Here is a 13,612-nt window from a genome sequence, read left to right on the forward strand (position 1 = left end):
TAGCAAAGGGACAGAGATAGGACAGTCAGTTCATAAAAGAAAGCCTGAGCAGCCACAAGGGAATCAAATGCTCCAAGAAAACAGAGTTCAAGGGATGGCAATAGACAGAGGCAACTGGTCAGTGGCAAGGAATTTTGGGGCCAAGCTAGGAGATGTAGAAACTAGACCTAACATCAGTGACAAAGCAAGAGAATAGTTTTTGGACCAAGCATTCTAGGAACAGTCAACTATTTATTATCCCTAAATACTTTCCCTCTTGGAAGGGAGATCCCACCAAAGGCAAAAATATATATCTGGAGAGCTGTATAAGATGCTGGGAGTGTAGGACTCACCCAAAGTACTTTCTCTTCCTGCTTAGGGATAAGCATGGATGGAAAGAGACACCAAAGGTCCTATTGTAAATATGAAGAAATCTAATGGTTGTTAGAAAGGAAACTAAATTGGAGAGGAGACATGAATTATCTTGACATTTATGGGCTTGAATTTGAGTCTCTTTGGATCTTTTATTAAATTAAATAAAACATGTGGTATACTTTGAAATACGTAAGAATAAAGAAGTGATTTTCAAATCTGGTTTGAGCTTTCAGGTAGAAAGGTGAAATACCAAAGATAACATAATTATGACATTGTTTCCTACTAACTACATATGGTTCCTCATTAATCAAGAGAACACATTCTCTATAGGTAAAGACATACTTTCGCTTTAATTTTTAAAAATATTTTTAAAATGTATCATTTATAACAATCTTTTAAAAAAAAATTTGGGTTCCAAACTCTTTCCCTTCCTAACCCTTCCCCACCCACTTAAACACTAAACAATATATCAATATGTGGGATCATTCAAAACATATTTCCATATTAGCCATATTTTTTTAAAAGCAAGAAAAATAAAGTGAGAAAATTATACTTCAATTTGTACTCAGAGTTCATCAGTTCTTTATCTGGAGATAGATAGCACTTTTTTATCCTGAGTCCTTTGGAATTGTCTCAGATCATAGTATTGATCAGAGTAGCTAAATCTTTCAGTTGATCATCATAACATTGCTGTTACTGTGCACACAGATCTAGTCTATCTCACTTCACTCAGCATCAGTTCACATAGGTCTTGCCATGTTTTTCTGAAAGCACCTTCTCTTGTCATTTCCCACAGCACAATAGCACTCCATCACAATCCTATGCCACAACTTGTTCAGTCTTTCTGCAGTTGATGGGCATCCACCTGATTTCCAATTCTAAAAAGAACTAATGAAAATATTTTTATATATATAGGTCCTTTTCCTTTGATCTTTTTGAGATACAGACCCAATAGCGGTACTGCACCACCTTATAGCTCTTTGGGCACAGTTCCAAATTGTTCTCTAGAATAGTAGAACCAGTTTACTACTCCACTAATAGCTTATGAGTGTAACTATTTTCCCCTCTTCCCTGCCAGCATTTGTCATTCTGATAGGCTTCAAGTGGTACCTGAGTTGTTTTAATTTGCCTTTCTCTTATCAACAGTGATTTACAGCATTTTTTCCATGACTATAGATACCTTTGATTTCTTCTGAAAATTGCCTATTGATATCCTTTGACCATTTATCAACCGGGGAATGGCTCCTATTTTTATAAATTTGATTTGGTTCTATACTCAGTAACTATTTGGGAAATGAGACCTTTATCAGAGAAACTTGCTGTAAAAATTTTTGATATTACTTCAGTGTCTACGGTACCTTTTAGTAAAATGTAGTTTTCCTGATTATCCCTTTTAATTAGATCTATTTTTGCTTTATGTGAGATAACCATTGCAACCTCCCCCCTTTTTTTTAGTTCAGCTGAAGCATATTAAATTATGCTCCAGCCCTTTATTTTAACTGTGTATGTCTTTCTCTTTCAAGTGTGCCTCTGATAAACAACATATTGTCGGATTCGGGTTTTTAATCCATTCTGCTATCCACTTCCGTTTTATGAGTGAGCTCATTCCATTCACTTCACAGTTATGATTACTAATTGTATATTTCCTTCCATCCCATTTTCTTCTTCTCTCTCCTTTCCCTCCTCAAAAGTCTATTTTGCTTCTAACCACTGCCTCCCTTAATCTGCCCTCTCTTTTATCACTCCTCCCTCCCTTATCTTATTCCCTTCTATTTCCCTACTGTGTAAGTTACATTTTAATACACAACTGAGTATATAAATAATTCCTTCTTTGAACCAATTCCATAGAGTGAAGTTCAAGCATTGCCAGACACCCCTATTTTCCCCTCCACTGTAAAAGCTCTTCCTTGCATGCCTATGTGAGAAAATTTTTACCTATTCTGTCTTTCCCTTCCCACTTCTCCCAGTGCATCCTCTTTCTCAACCCATTTTTTTTTGAGATCATTCCAACATAATTGACTCACATCCATGCCCTCTGTCTATGTAAACTTCTTTTAACTGCCCTAATAATGATAAAGTTCTTAGGAGTTACATGTATCATCTTTCCATTTAGGAAGATAAACGGTTCAACTTTGTTGAAACTCTTAATGATTTCTCTTTCATGTTTATCTTTTTACACTTCCCTGAAGTCTTGTGTCTGAATGAAAAGTTTTCTATTCAGCTCTAGTCTTTTCATCAGGAATGCTTGAAAGTCCTCAGTTTCATTCATTTCCCCTCCAGAAGGATTATACTCAGTTTTCCTGGGTAGGTTATTCTTGACTGTAATTCTAGCTCCCTTGCCTTCTAGAATAGCATATTCTAAACCCTCTGCTCCTTTAATGTGGAAGTCACTAAATCTTGTGTGATACTGACTGTGGCTCCACAATATCTGAATTGTTTCTTTCTGGCTACTTTTCAGTATTTTCTCCTTGACTTGGGAGTTCTGGAATTTGGCTATAATATTCCTGAGAGTTTTATTTTGGGATCTTTGAAGAAATGATTGGTATACTCTTTCAATTTCTATTTTACCCTTTGGACCTAAGCTATCAGGGCAGTTTTCCTTGATAATTTCTTGAAACATGATGTCTAGGCTCTTTCTTTGATCATGGCTTTCAAGTAATCCAATAATTGTTAAATTATCTCTCCTTGATCAATTTTCAAGGTCAGCTATTTTCTGGATGACATAATTCACATTTTCTTCCATTTTTTCATTCTTTTAACTTTGTTTTATTGTTTCTTGATGTCTCATGGAGTCATTAGCTTCCACTTGCCCAATTCTAATTTTTAAGGAATTACTTTCTTGAGTGAATTTTTGTACCTCCTTTTCCATTTGACTCATTCTGCTTTTTAAGGAGTTCTTTTTTTTGTGAATTTTTCTGACTCTCTTACCATTAAGTCAATTCTGTTTCTTAAGGTGTTATTTTCTGGTGCCTCTTTTACCAAGCTGTTAATTCTTTTTTCATAATTTTCTTGCATCACTCTCATATCTTTTCCCAATTTTTCCTCTACTACTCTTATCTCTTTCTTTAACTCTTCCAGGAATTTTTGTTAGGCTTGGGTCCAATTAGCATTTTTCTTTGAGGCTTTGTAGCTGTTTTCATACTGTTGTCTTCTTCTGAGTTTATGTCTTAGTATTCTCATATTTGTCTTTAAAAAAAAGTCATCTGTATTTTTTAAAAGTACTTATAATACAGAGAGACACAATTGAGTCTTAGACCCGGATTCAAACCTCCATTTTTCAACGTTTAGCTAGTGACCTTGGCTAAGTCACAACTCTGAGCTCCAGGCAACTAACAGACTAAAAGGGCAGATGGACACTGGAAATCTCATAATTCCCTGATATAATAGAGTGAGAATGAGAGGCAATACGATAGTCAGTTCAAATAGGGGGAAAGGAGAGGTAAAGGTGGGCATCAATAAACATAAATTTCAAGTTATCTCTAGTTAATAATTTCCAGCTGAAAAGGTAAAAGCTCAGTAACATAACTTTTACACTTCTTAATGAGTACATGTTGCATGTAAATTTGTCTCATGCCTTTTAATAACCTACTTTCACAAATATCAATTATATTCACTATTTAAATTCAGAAATAATCTTCAAACTAACCAGCAAACCTTTTCTGTAAAAAGTATAAGATAAAAAAAGTGGCTACAAGATGAGTAACCCAATACATCCAATTAATATTAATGATTAGAAGAGGAATGTGGATTTTGACTGATGCTGAGCATGTCATTATGGTTTCCTTTATTTCTTGTCTTCATCTCTTCCAGGAGCAATGGTACAACTGTATTATGTGAAGTAAGTCAAATAGCTATGATTGTTTCTGAGGAAATGAAACCGTAAAACAAACTGGCAAGTGTCAATCTCTGAAAAAGATGACATATAAGTATGTGCCCTTTAAAAAATCATAGTAATTATGATAATACCATGATAACATTCAAGGTAGAATAGCCTTCTTTGCCTAAGTAACTTTGCACAGTCAGGACCCTAATATCAGGAATATAAGTTTCTTAGGAGCAGGGACTATTTTTGCCTTTCTGTGTATATATACTCAATGCTTAACTAGTCCTTGACACACAGTAGGAAGTTAATAAGTACTTTATGATTGGATGAAACTATGTCTATATGCTTAGATTCCTTTAAAGCCCACCTGAGGCACCATCTCTTAGGCTAACTAACTAAGCTCATCCTGTTTTTCTTCCTCAAATTATCTTGTATTACTTATGTGTATAAATTCCGTATCACCAGGAAAGTGTTAGGTCCTTGGAAGCAGGTACTATTTTTGTTTTGTTTGTGCATGTGTATTGCACAAAGTAGACACTTAAAAGCTTACTGAATTTCATACGAAAATGGTTCTGTGACTCCAACGATAGGGGCATTCCTCTGGTAAAGTAGAGCACAACCAATCATGCAGGGCCATGGTGTTTGATTCCTGTGCCTGACATCTCCTAAATGCCCCACCTAACATGCTTTCCTAGCTTTTGCTTGCCCTTAATAAAACGCCACTGGAATATACAAGCTGTCCATCAGTTATCCCCGGTTCTCAGCATTTGATCAGCCCATCTTCAGCCTGGTCATGCCTTTCTCTGATGACATCCTTTACTACAGCCATTCTTCAAAGTTCCTTGTTTGTAATGTGTTGAAGTCTGCTTAAGCCCACCACCAGCCTCCTCGTGGTCTTCTTCTTCATCATCATCATCATCACTAACATTCACATAGGCTTTTAAGGTTTTCAAAAGGCTTTACAAACAACCTTAGGAGGCAAGTGCTTTAATTAACCTCATCTTACAGATGAAGAAACTGAGGCTGAAAGCGGCTAAATAACTTGCCCGTCATTTCACAGATGAGGAGATGACCTCTTCAGGGTCCATTCCAATAAAATGTTGAGTTGGGTCCACCCTAATTCCAGGGTGTGAGTCGCGCCCCCCAAACCCACCCCCAGCTTCACCTTCACGGCGTACATCACCCACCCCTCCCCCCCTTCACACCTCCACTTCCCCTCCCCTTCACGCCGTACATCACCCACCCACCCACCCCGGACCCCCCCGCCTCACCTTCACCGCGTACAACTTGCCGCTCTTCCGCGCCAGATACACTTTCCCGAAGGCCCCGCGGCTGATTGGCTTCATGATGGCGAACTCCTCAATCGAGGGGGGCCTCGGCACCGGGATCTGCTTCAGCGGCTTCTCCGAGGCCTCACCGCCGTCGCCGCCACCTGCGAATGAGGCTCGCCCGGCCCAAGCACTCGGCGTCTCGCCGCCCTCCGACTCCGCGCTGCGGCCGCTGGCCATCTCCATCTCAGGCCTCCCTGCCAGCCCACAGCCCGCCGCTAACTTCCCGAAGTCGCCACTCCCGCCCCTCAGTTTCAAAGCAAAGCCCCGCCCCGCCGTCCGCTTACGTAAGGGCGCGTTTACGTCATCACGCTTCATCACGTTGAGCGCCGGCTTCTTAGGGTAGAGGAATTAATGACGCTCCCCCGGGGAGAAGCTGTGCCTTCATTGCGCCCAATCCACCCAACCCGGCTTTTCCAGCCCTGTGAGGAAGCTTGGGCTCGGACTTCGGCTTGAGCCTGCGTCCTGTGTCACGCTTTCCTTCTCGCCTCAGTATACCCTTGAGGATAAACAACATGTAATAGCCTTTTCTTTGTTTTTAATAAAGTGCTTTTTGCTTGTTTATAGTCATGTTTCTAGATATCAAAGTCAGCCAGCATTTATCGTTATGCCAGACGACGCCCCCCCCCCCCCCTTGTGTATCCGACAGCACGTGAAGCATGGGGCATCCGTAAGACGAGGGAAGTCAAGTCACCAAATTAAGTGGTGTTAAGTGGCTAAAGAGGAGGGAAATCAAGTCCACAAATTAATTGGTGCTAAGTAGTTAAATGAGGCAGCTAGGTGGCTCACTAATTAGAGCATCGGGCCTGGAGGAGTCCAGAAGGCTGGAGTTCAGATGTGGTCTCAGACACTCGCTATCGTGACTCTGGACAAGTCACTTAACCTCTGTTTGCCCTAATCCACTGGAGGAGGAAATGGCAAGCCACTCCATATCTTTGCCAAGAAAACCCCAAAGGGGGCTGTGAAGGGTAGGATCCGACTGGACAATGAAGTAGTCAAATGGGACTGAGGTGCTGGGGGGGGGGCGGCTAACAGTGGGGGAAATGCAACCAGAGAAGAGTTTTCCCCCAAACTCTTACAACAGTATCTCCCTAAGTGTTCTAGCCTTGTCTGTCCCTAGTGAGGAGAAATCCTTTACCTCCCATGCTTATTCATTTTAGATAGCATTGAATAGTAAGTTTTTTTTTCTGAAATTAATCCTAAATCTATCACTTTGCAACTTTCACCCATTTTTCCTAGCTCTGCTCTCTGGACCAAACAAAAATAAACTCTTTATTTTCCATATGACAGTTCTTCAACAACTTGGATGTACCTTACCCATAATAGGGACTTAGTACATGTTTGTTGAGTTGAAGGATGAGAGAGAAAAAAAGTTGAAATGGTCTGTCATTCCTTGTGGGAATGCTCCCAGTTAGAGGGCTATCAGAGAAGGTGCCTGAAGAGTAGACATACTAGCAGGAAAGCCCAGTATCAAGGAAGCCAGGGGAGGAGTGAGTATCGAGTAGATAGACAGCGGTGGTTAACAGTTCAAATGCTATAGAAAGGTCAAGGATAATTAAGATTTAAAAAAAAAAATTCACTGGCAACCAAGAGGTGTCTCCAAGGAAACAGTTTAATTAGAGTATTAAGGATAGATAATAAGGTTTAAAGCACAGCTTAAATAGGAATTTTTTCATCTGGGGCAAAAACAGTGAGTAGGAGTGATACCACGGGTGCCGGCACACTAGAACACTTGGTCCCATGACACCTTGAAGGTTGAGAGAAAGGCAGGGTCCGAGAGTGGTGCCCCAGTGATGGATCCCAGTGGGATATAACCTAGGGCAAGGTGAAAGATCAGGGTCAAGGTACAAGCCAGCCAAGGACTGTGGTATAGGGATCAACCCCAGCAGGAAATGTTTCACTTCCTTCCTCCTGTCCCAGACATAAATGCCATTCCCTTATGTTAGTGCCCTGGTTAAAAAAGTCTTGATTTCCCAACCTGTCCGAGTTATGGTTCTGGGTTGAGGGATGAATGGTTGGTAAGGAAGTTGGTTTGGAAACTATGGACTAAACTAGACTATAATTTCTACAAGTTTCTCAGTGAAGGGTAAGAAATGACATAGGGGGATGGTTGAGAAAATGAGGTCATACTTGCTTGAGCCTCTGCCACTTTCCGGTGTGACTCTGGGCAAGTCATTTAACCAGTGAGCCTCAGTTTCCTCTTTTGTAAAATGTGTTAAAATAATTATACTTCCATATTTAATAGTATTGTGAAAAAATGTGCTTTGTAACCTTTATAGCTGTATGTGTTAAAGTATAGTCATATAAATTATGAACTATTTGTATATGTACATAAATATGAATCTGCATAGCTAAATTTGAAAAGCTTCAAATTTTACTGGAGGAATTATTTCTCTTTCTGTCAGAGGACCAGCTTTGCTAAATTCAGAGGCTTATCTATCCAAACCGGAGAGTTTGACATGAGGTAATGAACTTTTTTCTGTACTGCAACTTATAATAATCTAACAAGGCTTGAAGGGATTGTGTACGTTTAGGGTGAATGCCCTGTAATGAATACATGGATCTTTGAAGTACCTGAGAATGTTCAGTAAAACACTTGATGGACAGTTTTACCGCTGCGAAGGACTTTGATTCTGCTCAAGACCTGGAATGTGAAAGAACTGGAGAAGAGGAATCAGTTGTTTATCCTGGAGTACGGGCTTTCTAGCAGGTTGTAACCTTCAACACGATAAAAGACCTGAATGAATAGATAACTTATTTTCAAGGACTGACTCTCAGGGAAGCTCCCGGTAGACATTATATTATTTCAGGAATACCTAACAAAATAATTTCCTTATTTGTAAAATGAAAATGTTGGATTAGATCACTAAGATTCATTTACTGGGTCTGCTGATTTTCACCATGCACTGCCCAGGCCAGGATCTCATTTCCTTTGTTGCCTGGGATTAAAGCAGAACTGATGAGGCATCCCTTTTCCAAATCTTCCCTACTCTCCTCAAGACACTACATCTCTTCCTTACCATACGGAGAAAATTGAATTCCTTTTTCTTCCCTTTGCTTAATCCTACAACCCTTTACATCATCTCCCATTCTTTCCTTTCCTTCAATCTCTTCTTCCACAGCTGATTCTTTTTCATGTGCTTCGATCTCATCTTGTCTTCTCCAGAAGATTGCATGACCTCAATCATCTTCTGCCTCTTAAGACTATTCCAAAGGACCTCATGATGAAAAACACTACCTACTTTCAGAGAAAGAATTGATGTTATCTGAATATAGACTGAAGCATCCTATTTTTCACTTTTTTTCTCTGAGTCTTAAGGAAATGTTTTACATGACTGCACCTGTATAACCTATATCAGATTATTTACCATCTCAGAGATGGGAGAAGGGAAGGAGGGAGGGATAGAATTTGGAACTCAAAACTTAAAAAAAAAGTCAAAAAATGTTTTACATTGTTGTTTTTTTTTTTTTTAAAGACTCCTACCAAAGCCAGTTGTGGCAAGAGCCAGCAGTTGTGGAGGAACCCAGCTTTTCACCTTTTCTGGGTGGAGAGAGAAGGGAAATGTCTTTCTTTTCCCCATTCCCCATAGCATAGCATCTAGCACTGCAGATACCTGACCACAGGGACAGATCCTATTCAGTAATTAGAGTCATTTTGAAGGAGTTTGAGGCACAGTTGAGGGAACAGAGACACATTCTTGAGATAAACACAAATACAGAGACAATCGTTGGAGGCTGGGAACAATTTCAAGTAGTAGGATTTCTGGCAGCAAAGAGCAAAGAAGAAAAATGGCTATGGATTTAAGAGGTGACCAAGAGTTGAGCTTTGTGAAGATAATAATGAAGAAAGAATGACCTTCAAAATTCCACAGTAATAAGATCTCTGGCTTGCCTTAGTGTCCTGTGTTCCCTATATGTATATCTCACTACCATTGTACTCTTTAGGTTTGTGCTCACTCTTCCCATGGACTGAGTATGCATGTGTGGGAGAATATGCCCCAGGTTTATGGTGGGAGGGGGATATTTTATATATTTTATAACTTCTCTTTTGTGTCATCTTGGTAAAGGGCTTTGCTTTTTCTTTTAAATACATTTTAATTGAGATCTTTTGTTTTTACATTTCCCACTGTAGCCCTCCCCCCAGCCACCCCTTAAAATAAACATTAAGGGAAAACATTTAAAAAGTGTTCAAAATTAACCAAAATATCAAAAAAGTCTTACATTACATACAATATTCCACATTTTTGGACTCCAATTTTGGCAAAGGAATTGAGGGCGATATCTTTTCGTATTTCTTTTTTGGGATGAAGCTTGGTTATTATAATTATAAATTCAGTCTTGATTGTTTTGTTATCATTGTTATTTCTATTTACATTACTGTAGTCATTTCATATATTGTTTTCGTGGCTCTGTTGAATTCACACGGTATCAGTTTATGTATTATTCATGCTTCTTTGTGTCTATCATGTTCATTGTTTCTTATGGGATAGTAATATTCCATTCCATTAAAGTACCACAATCTGTTTAGCCAGTCCCCAATACCTGAGTATCTACTCTATTTATACTTACTTGCTGTATAAAATTTTTGTTTATATCTTTGAGCTATAGGCCTAGCATTGTGATCTCAGGGTCAGAGGCTAAAGAACTTAGGTACTTTCTTAATGTAATTCCAATTTCTTTACAGAATGGTTGGATCAATTCACAACTCCATCAAGAATACATCAGTTTCCACAAGCCCTCCAACAATGATATTTCCCATCTTTTGTCATCTGTGCTGGTTGTTGGGTAAAACCTTAGGGTTATTTAATTTACATAAATGCCTTTACTGAGGACTGTTGAAATCAAGCACACCAGTAGAGACTTGTGAGTCATGGTATTAGAAGTGCAGACCCCAAGAACCTAGGAGTAACCTAGAGTGAATATTTCAGATGTATGAGTAAATGGGCTGCTTTAAAACATGGAATGCCCCAATATAGGGGAACTACAAGTAATCCAACTGGCTGAAGTTTGGGGTTGGCGAATTGTATGAATAAGGTTGGAACCGTATCATAGATCTCAGATTTAGTGAGGATCTTAGAGGTCCTGTACTCTACTATGGACATGAATAAGATTCCCCTTTGGAATGTGTCCCACAAGTAGTAGTCCAATGAGGGAGAGTAGTGAAGTCACTACCTCCTAGGACACGATTCCACTTTTGGATAGTTGTTATTTTTGTTTGATTCTGCCCAGATTTATTTATTTTAGTGATTGAGTTGGGGTAAATTAAAGTTAACATACATATTCAAAAGAAGACAACACAGTGAAGACATTCGGCCTCATGGAATCTCAGTGCCTATCAAAATCCAAAGCCTTCATTTTAGCATCACCAAGGATCGTTGTTGACCAGTAGTCTGGCTCAGAACATTGGCATTCATTTATAAGAAGATTTGTACGGATTGATATCTTTTACATCTCCTTCACTTCTCAGCAGATGCCTCCTCTCCTCTCACCCCCACTACCTAGAGAATCATTCTATGTAGTAAGGAATAAAAAAGAAAGAGGGAAAAAGGCTATTCAGCAAAATCAACCAACACATCCATGAAGTCTGATAGTATAGTTCCACATTCATAGCCCTCCTCCTCTGCAAAAAAGGGAGATACATTCTCATTTTGTATATTGTTTTGCTATTTCTGTTCATATCTTTCCATAGCTCCCAGTATTCTTCCTAGCCATCATTTTTAGAGGACAGTAGTATTATATTACTTTAATGATCTGGAGTTTGTTTAACCATTGCCCAATTGTTGGGCATCTACTTTGTTTACAATTCTTTGCTGCAGCAAAAAGTGCTGCTATCTTTGGCCTTTGAGCTCTTTGGAGTATAGGCCTAGCAGTGGAAATTTTTGGTTCAAAGGATATAGACGTTAGCAGAATTCCAAGATGCTTTCCAGAATAATTAGACCAATTTACTGTTCCACCAACAGTGTATTGGTATACTTGTCTTAACACGGACCCAGCAAACACCATTTTGATATTTTGTCATCTTTTATCAATTTTGGACAGCTGTAATTGTTAGGAAAGTTTCCTTATATCAAGCCTAGATCTGTCTCATCTTCCACCCATTGCTATTACTTCTGCCCTCTGGGCCAAGCAGAGCTAGTCTTATCTCTCTCCTATGTGGCGATGTTTCAAATACTTGAAGTCAGCTATCATATCTCTCTGAATCTTCTCCACACTAAACATTCCCAGGTTCAACAGTGCTCGCATAGCATAACCTGAAGGCTCTTCACTATTGTGATCAACTTCCTCTAAATAATCTCCAATTTGCCGATGTCATTCCAAAAAATATGGTGCCTAGAGCTGAACGTAATACTCCAGACAGTTTGATCGGGGGAGAGTAGAGTGGGATTGTCACCTCCCCAGACCCAGATACGATGCCTCTCCATTTAGCCCAAGACTGCATTAAATTTCTAGGGTGTCATATCACATTGTTGACTCAAATTGAACTAAATAGGTTTTCCTCCCACTTTTTTCCAAATTGCTGTCCATGGTACTTGTAAAATGGATTTTTAATCCAACTCTTAAGTTTATCTTTATTAGATTTGATACCAAGCCTAACTTTCTCACATGTCAAGATCTATTTTTGGTCCTGTCATTGAATGTGTTAGCTATCACTTCTAGCTTTAAGCGTGTGATTTATATCTTCATCCAAGTCACTGATAGAAATTATTAAATAGCACAGGTCTAAGCCTAGATTTTTTGGCCACTCCACTGGAGACCTTCTTCCAAGTTGACATGCAGAGAGTAATAACTACTCTCTGGGCAGGACCATTCAACCAGTTCTGAATCCAATCAATTATACTTCAGTGTAATAGCTCATATGCTTCCATTTATTACCTCAAAAAAAGTAGCACTAGACTTAGTTATCTTGGTTTTCCTAGTTCATTAACAGGCAGATCTGGAAGCCTTTGCAGCTTGGCAGAGCTGATACAGGGCTTATGCTTCACTGGCATTGCCTCTGAGAAACCAAGGTCAGCTCCATACCAGGGGTCAAAAGTAGGATATTAGTGAGGGGTTTTATGTGTTAGGCTTTTATAATAAGAATCTGTTGAATTTAAACTGAGGACAGGAAATAAATAGTAAATAGAATAGCAAATCCTGTGTTCAGGGTCAGAACATTCAGATTATCCTCTGCCATTTTCTACCTATGTGACCTCTGTCGTCACATTATTTCTCTGTGCCTCAGTTTCCTCATCTGTAATTGAGGGGGTTGGACAAGATAGCCTCTGAGACCTCTTCCAGCTCTAAAGCTACAGGGGACGGAGACTGGATTGTGATTTCATTGGCAAAGGCAACACTCAGGTGAGAAAACTGACTTTAGCAAACAAGGTTATTACCTTTTCTTTAATTTATATTCCTAGAGTTGGCTAGAGCCCTGAGATGTTGACTGACTTGCTTCTGGGTCACACAACCAGTAGGTGTCAGTAGTGGGGATAAATCTATAAATCCTTTATAAAGGGAATTTTCAGATTGAGACTAGATCTCTTAAAACCACATGGCCTCTCTCCTTAACAGCTGGTTTGTCAGGCGGTAGATGTGAAAGATCACAAAGGCTGAGAATAACTTATTTGAAGGGGTCTCTCATTTCCTTTTTTCCTGCCTTGAACAGGTTAAAGACAGTTCTGATGTTCTTTTGGGGGGGAATCTTTTAATGGGTAAAGAGAATTGGAAGAAAGAGGGGGAGAAAAGGATGTGGAGTAAAAGGGAAAAAAGGGAGGAGAAAAAAGGGGAGGAAGAAAACAGAAGGGGAAGGAAAAATAAAAGAAGGTGAAGAGGGGGGAGGGGAAAGTGAAAGAGGAGGAGAAGAATAGGAATACAAGTTGTGTGGTTTACAAGAGCACAGTGGAGAGAGCTTGGACTTGGAGTTTGGAAGTCTGGAGTCCAAATTCAGCCTTAGATCCTTACCAGCGGGGTGATCTTGGGCAAGGCACTTAACCTCTTTCAGCCTCAGTTCTTCATCTGTAAAATGGGGATAATAGAACTTACCTAGGTGGGATTGATGAGGGCACAGTCTCTGGGAACCCCTTGAACTCTCCTTGAATCTTCCCACTTGATCTGGCCTTGGCCTGAG

At 39.6% G+C, this 13,612-nt stretch overlaps 1 protein-coding gene across 1 annotated transcript in view; it reads right to left on the reverse strand.

Annotated features, from left to right (window-relative positions):
- MASTL (microtubule associated serine/threonine kinase like) overlaps positions 1-5,755 on the reverse strand; it is a 33,695-nt gene extending 27,940 nt beyond the window's left edge. Inside the window, exon 1 of the mRNA XM_036760327.1 lies at positions 5,449-5,755. Within this exon, the coding sequence (XP_036616222.1) occupies positions 5,449-5,691 (243 nt within the window). The 5' untranslated portion in view covers positions 5,692-5,755. The remainder of the gene's footprint in view (positions 1-5,448) is intronic.
- Positions 5,756-13,612: the final 7,857 nt, after the last annotated feature.

Source organism: Trichosurus vulpecula, chromosome 5, assembly GCF_011100635.1.
Source record: "Trichosurus vulpecula isolate mTriVul1 chromosome 5, mTriVul1.pri, whole genome shotgun sequence".
Lineage (NCBI taxonomy): Eukaryota > Metazoa > Chordata > Mammalia > Diprotodontia > Phalangeridae > Trichosurus > Trichosurus vulpecula.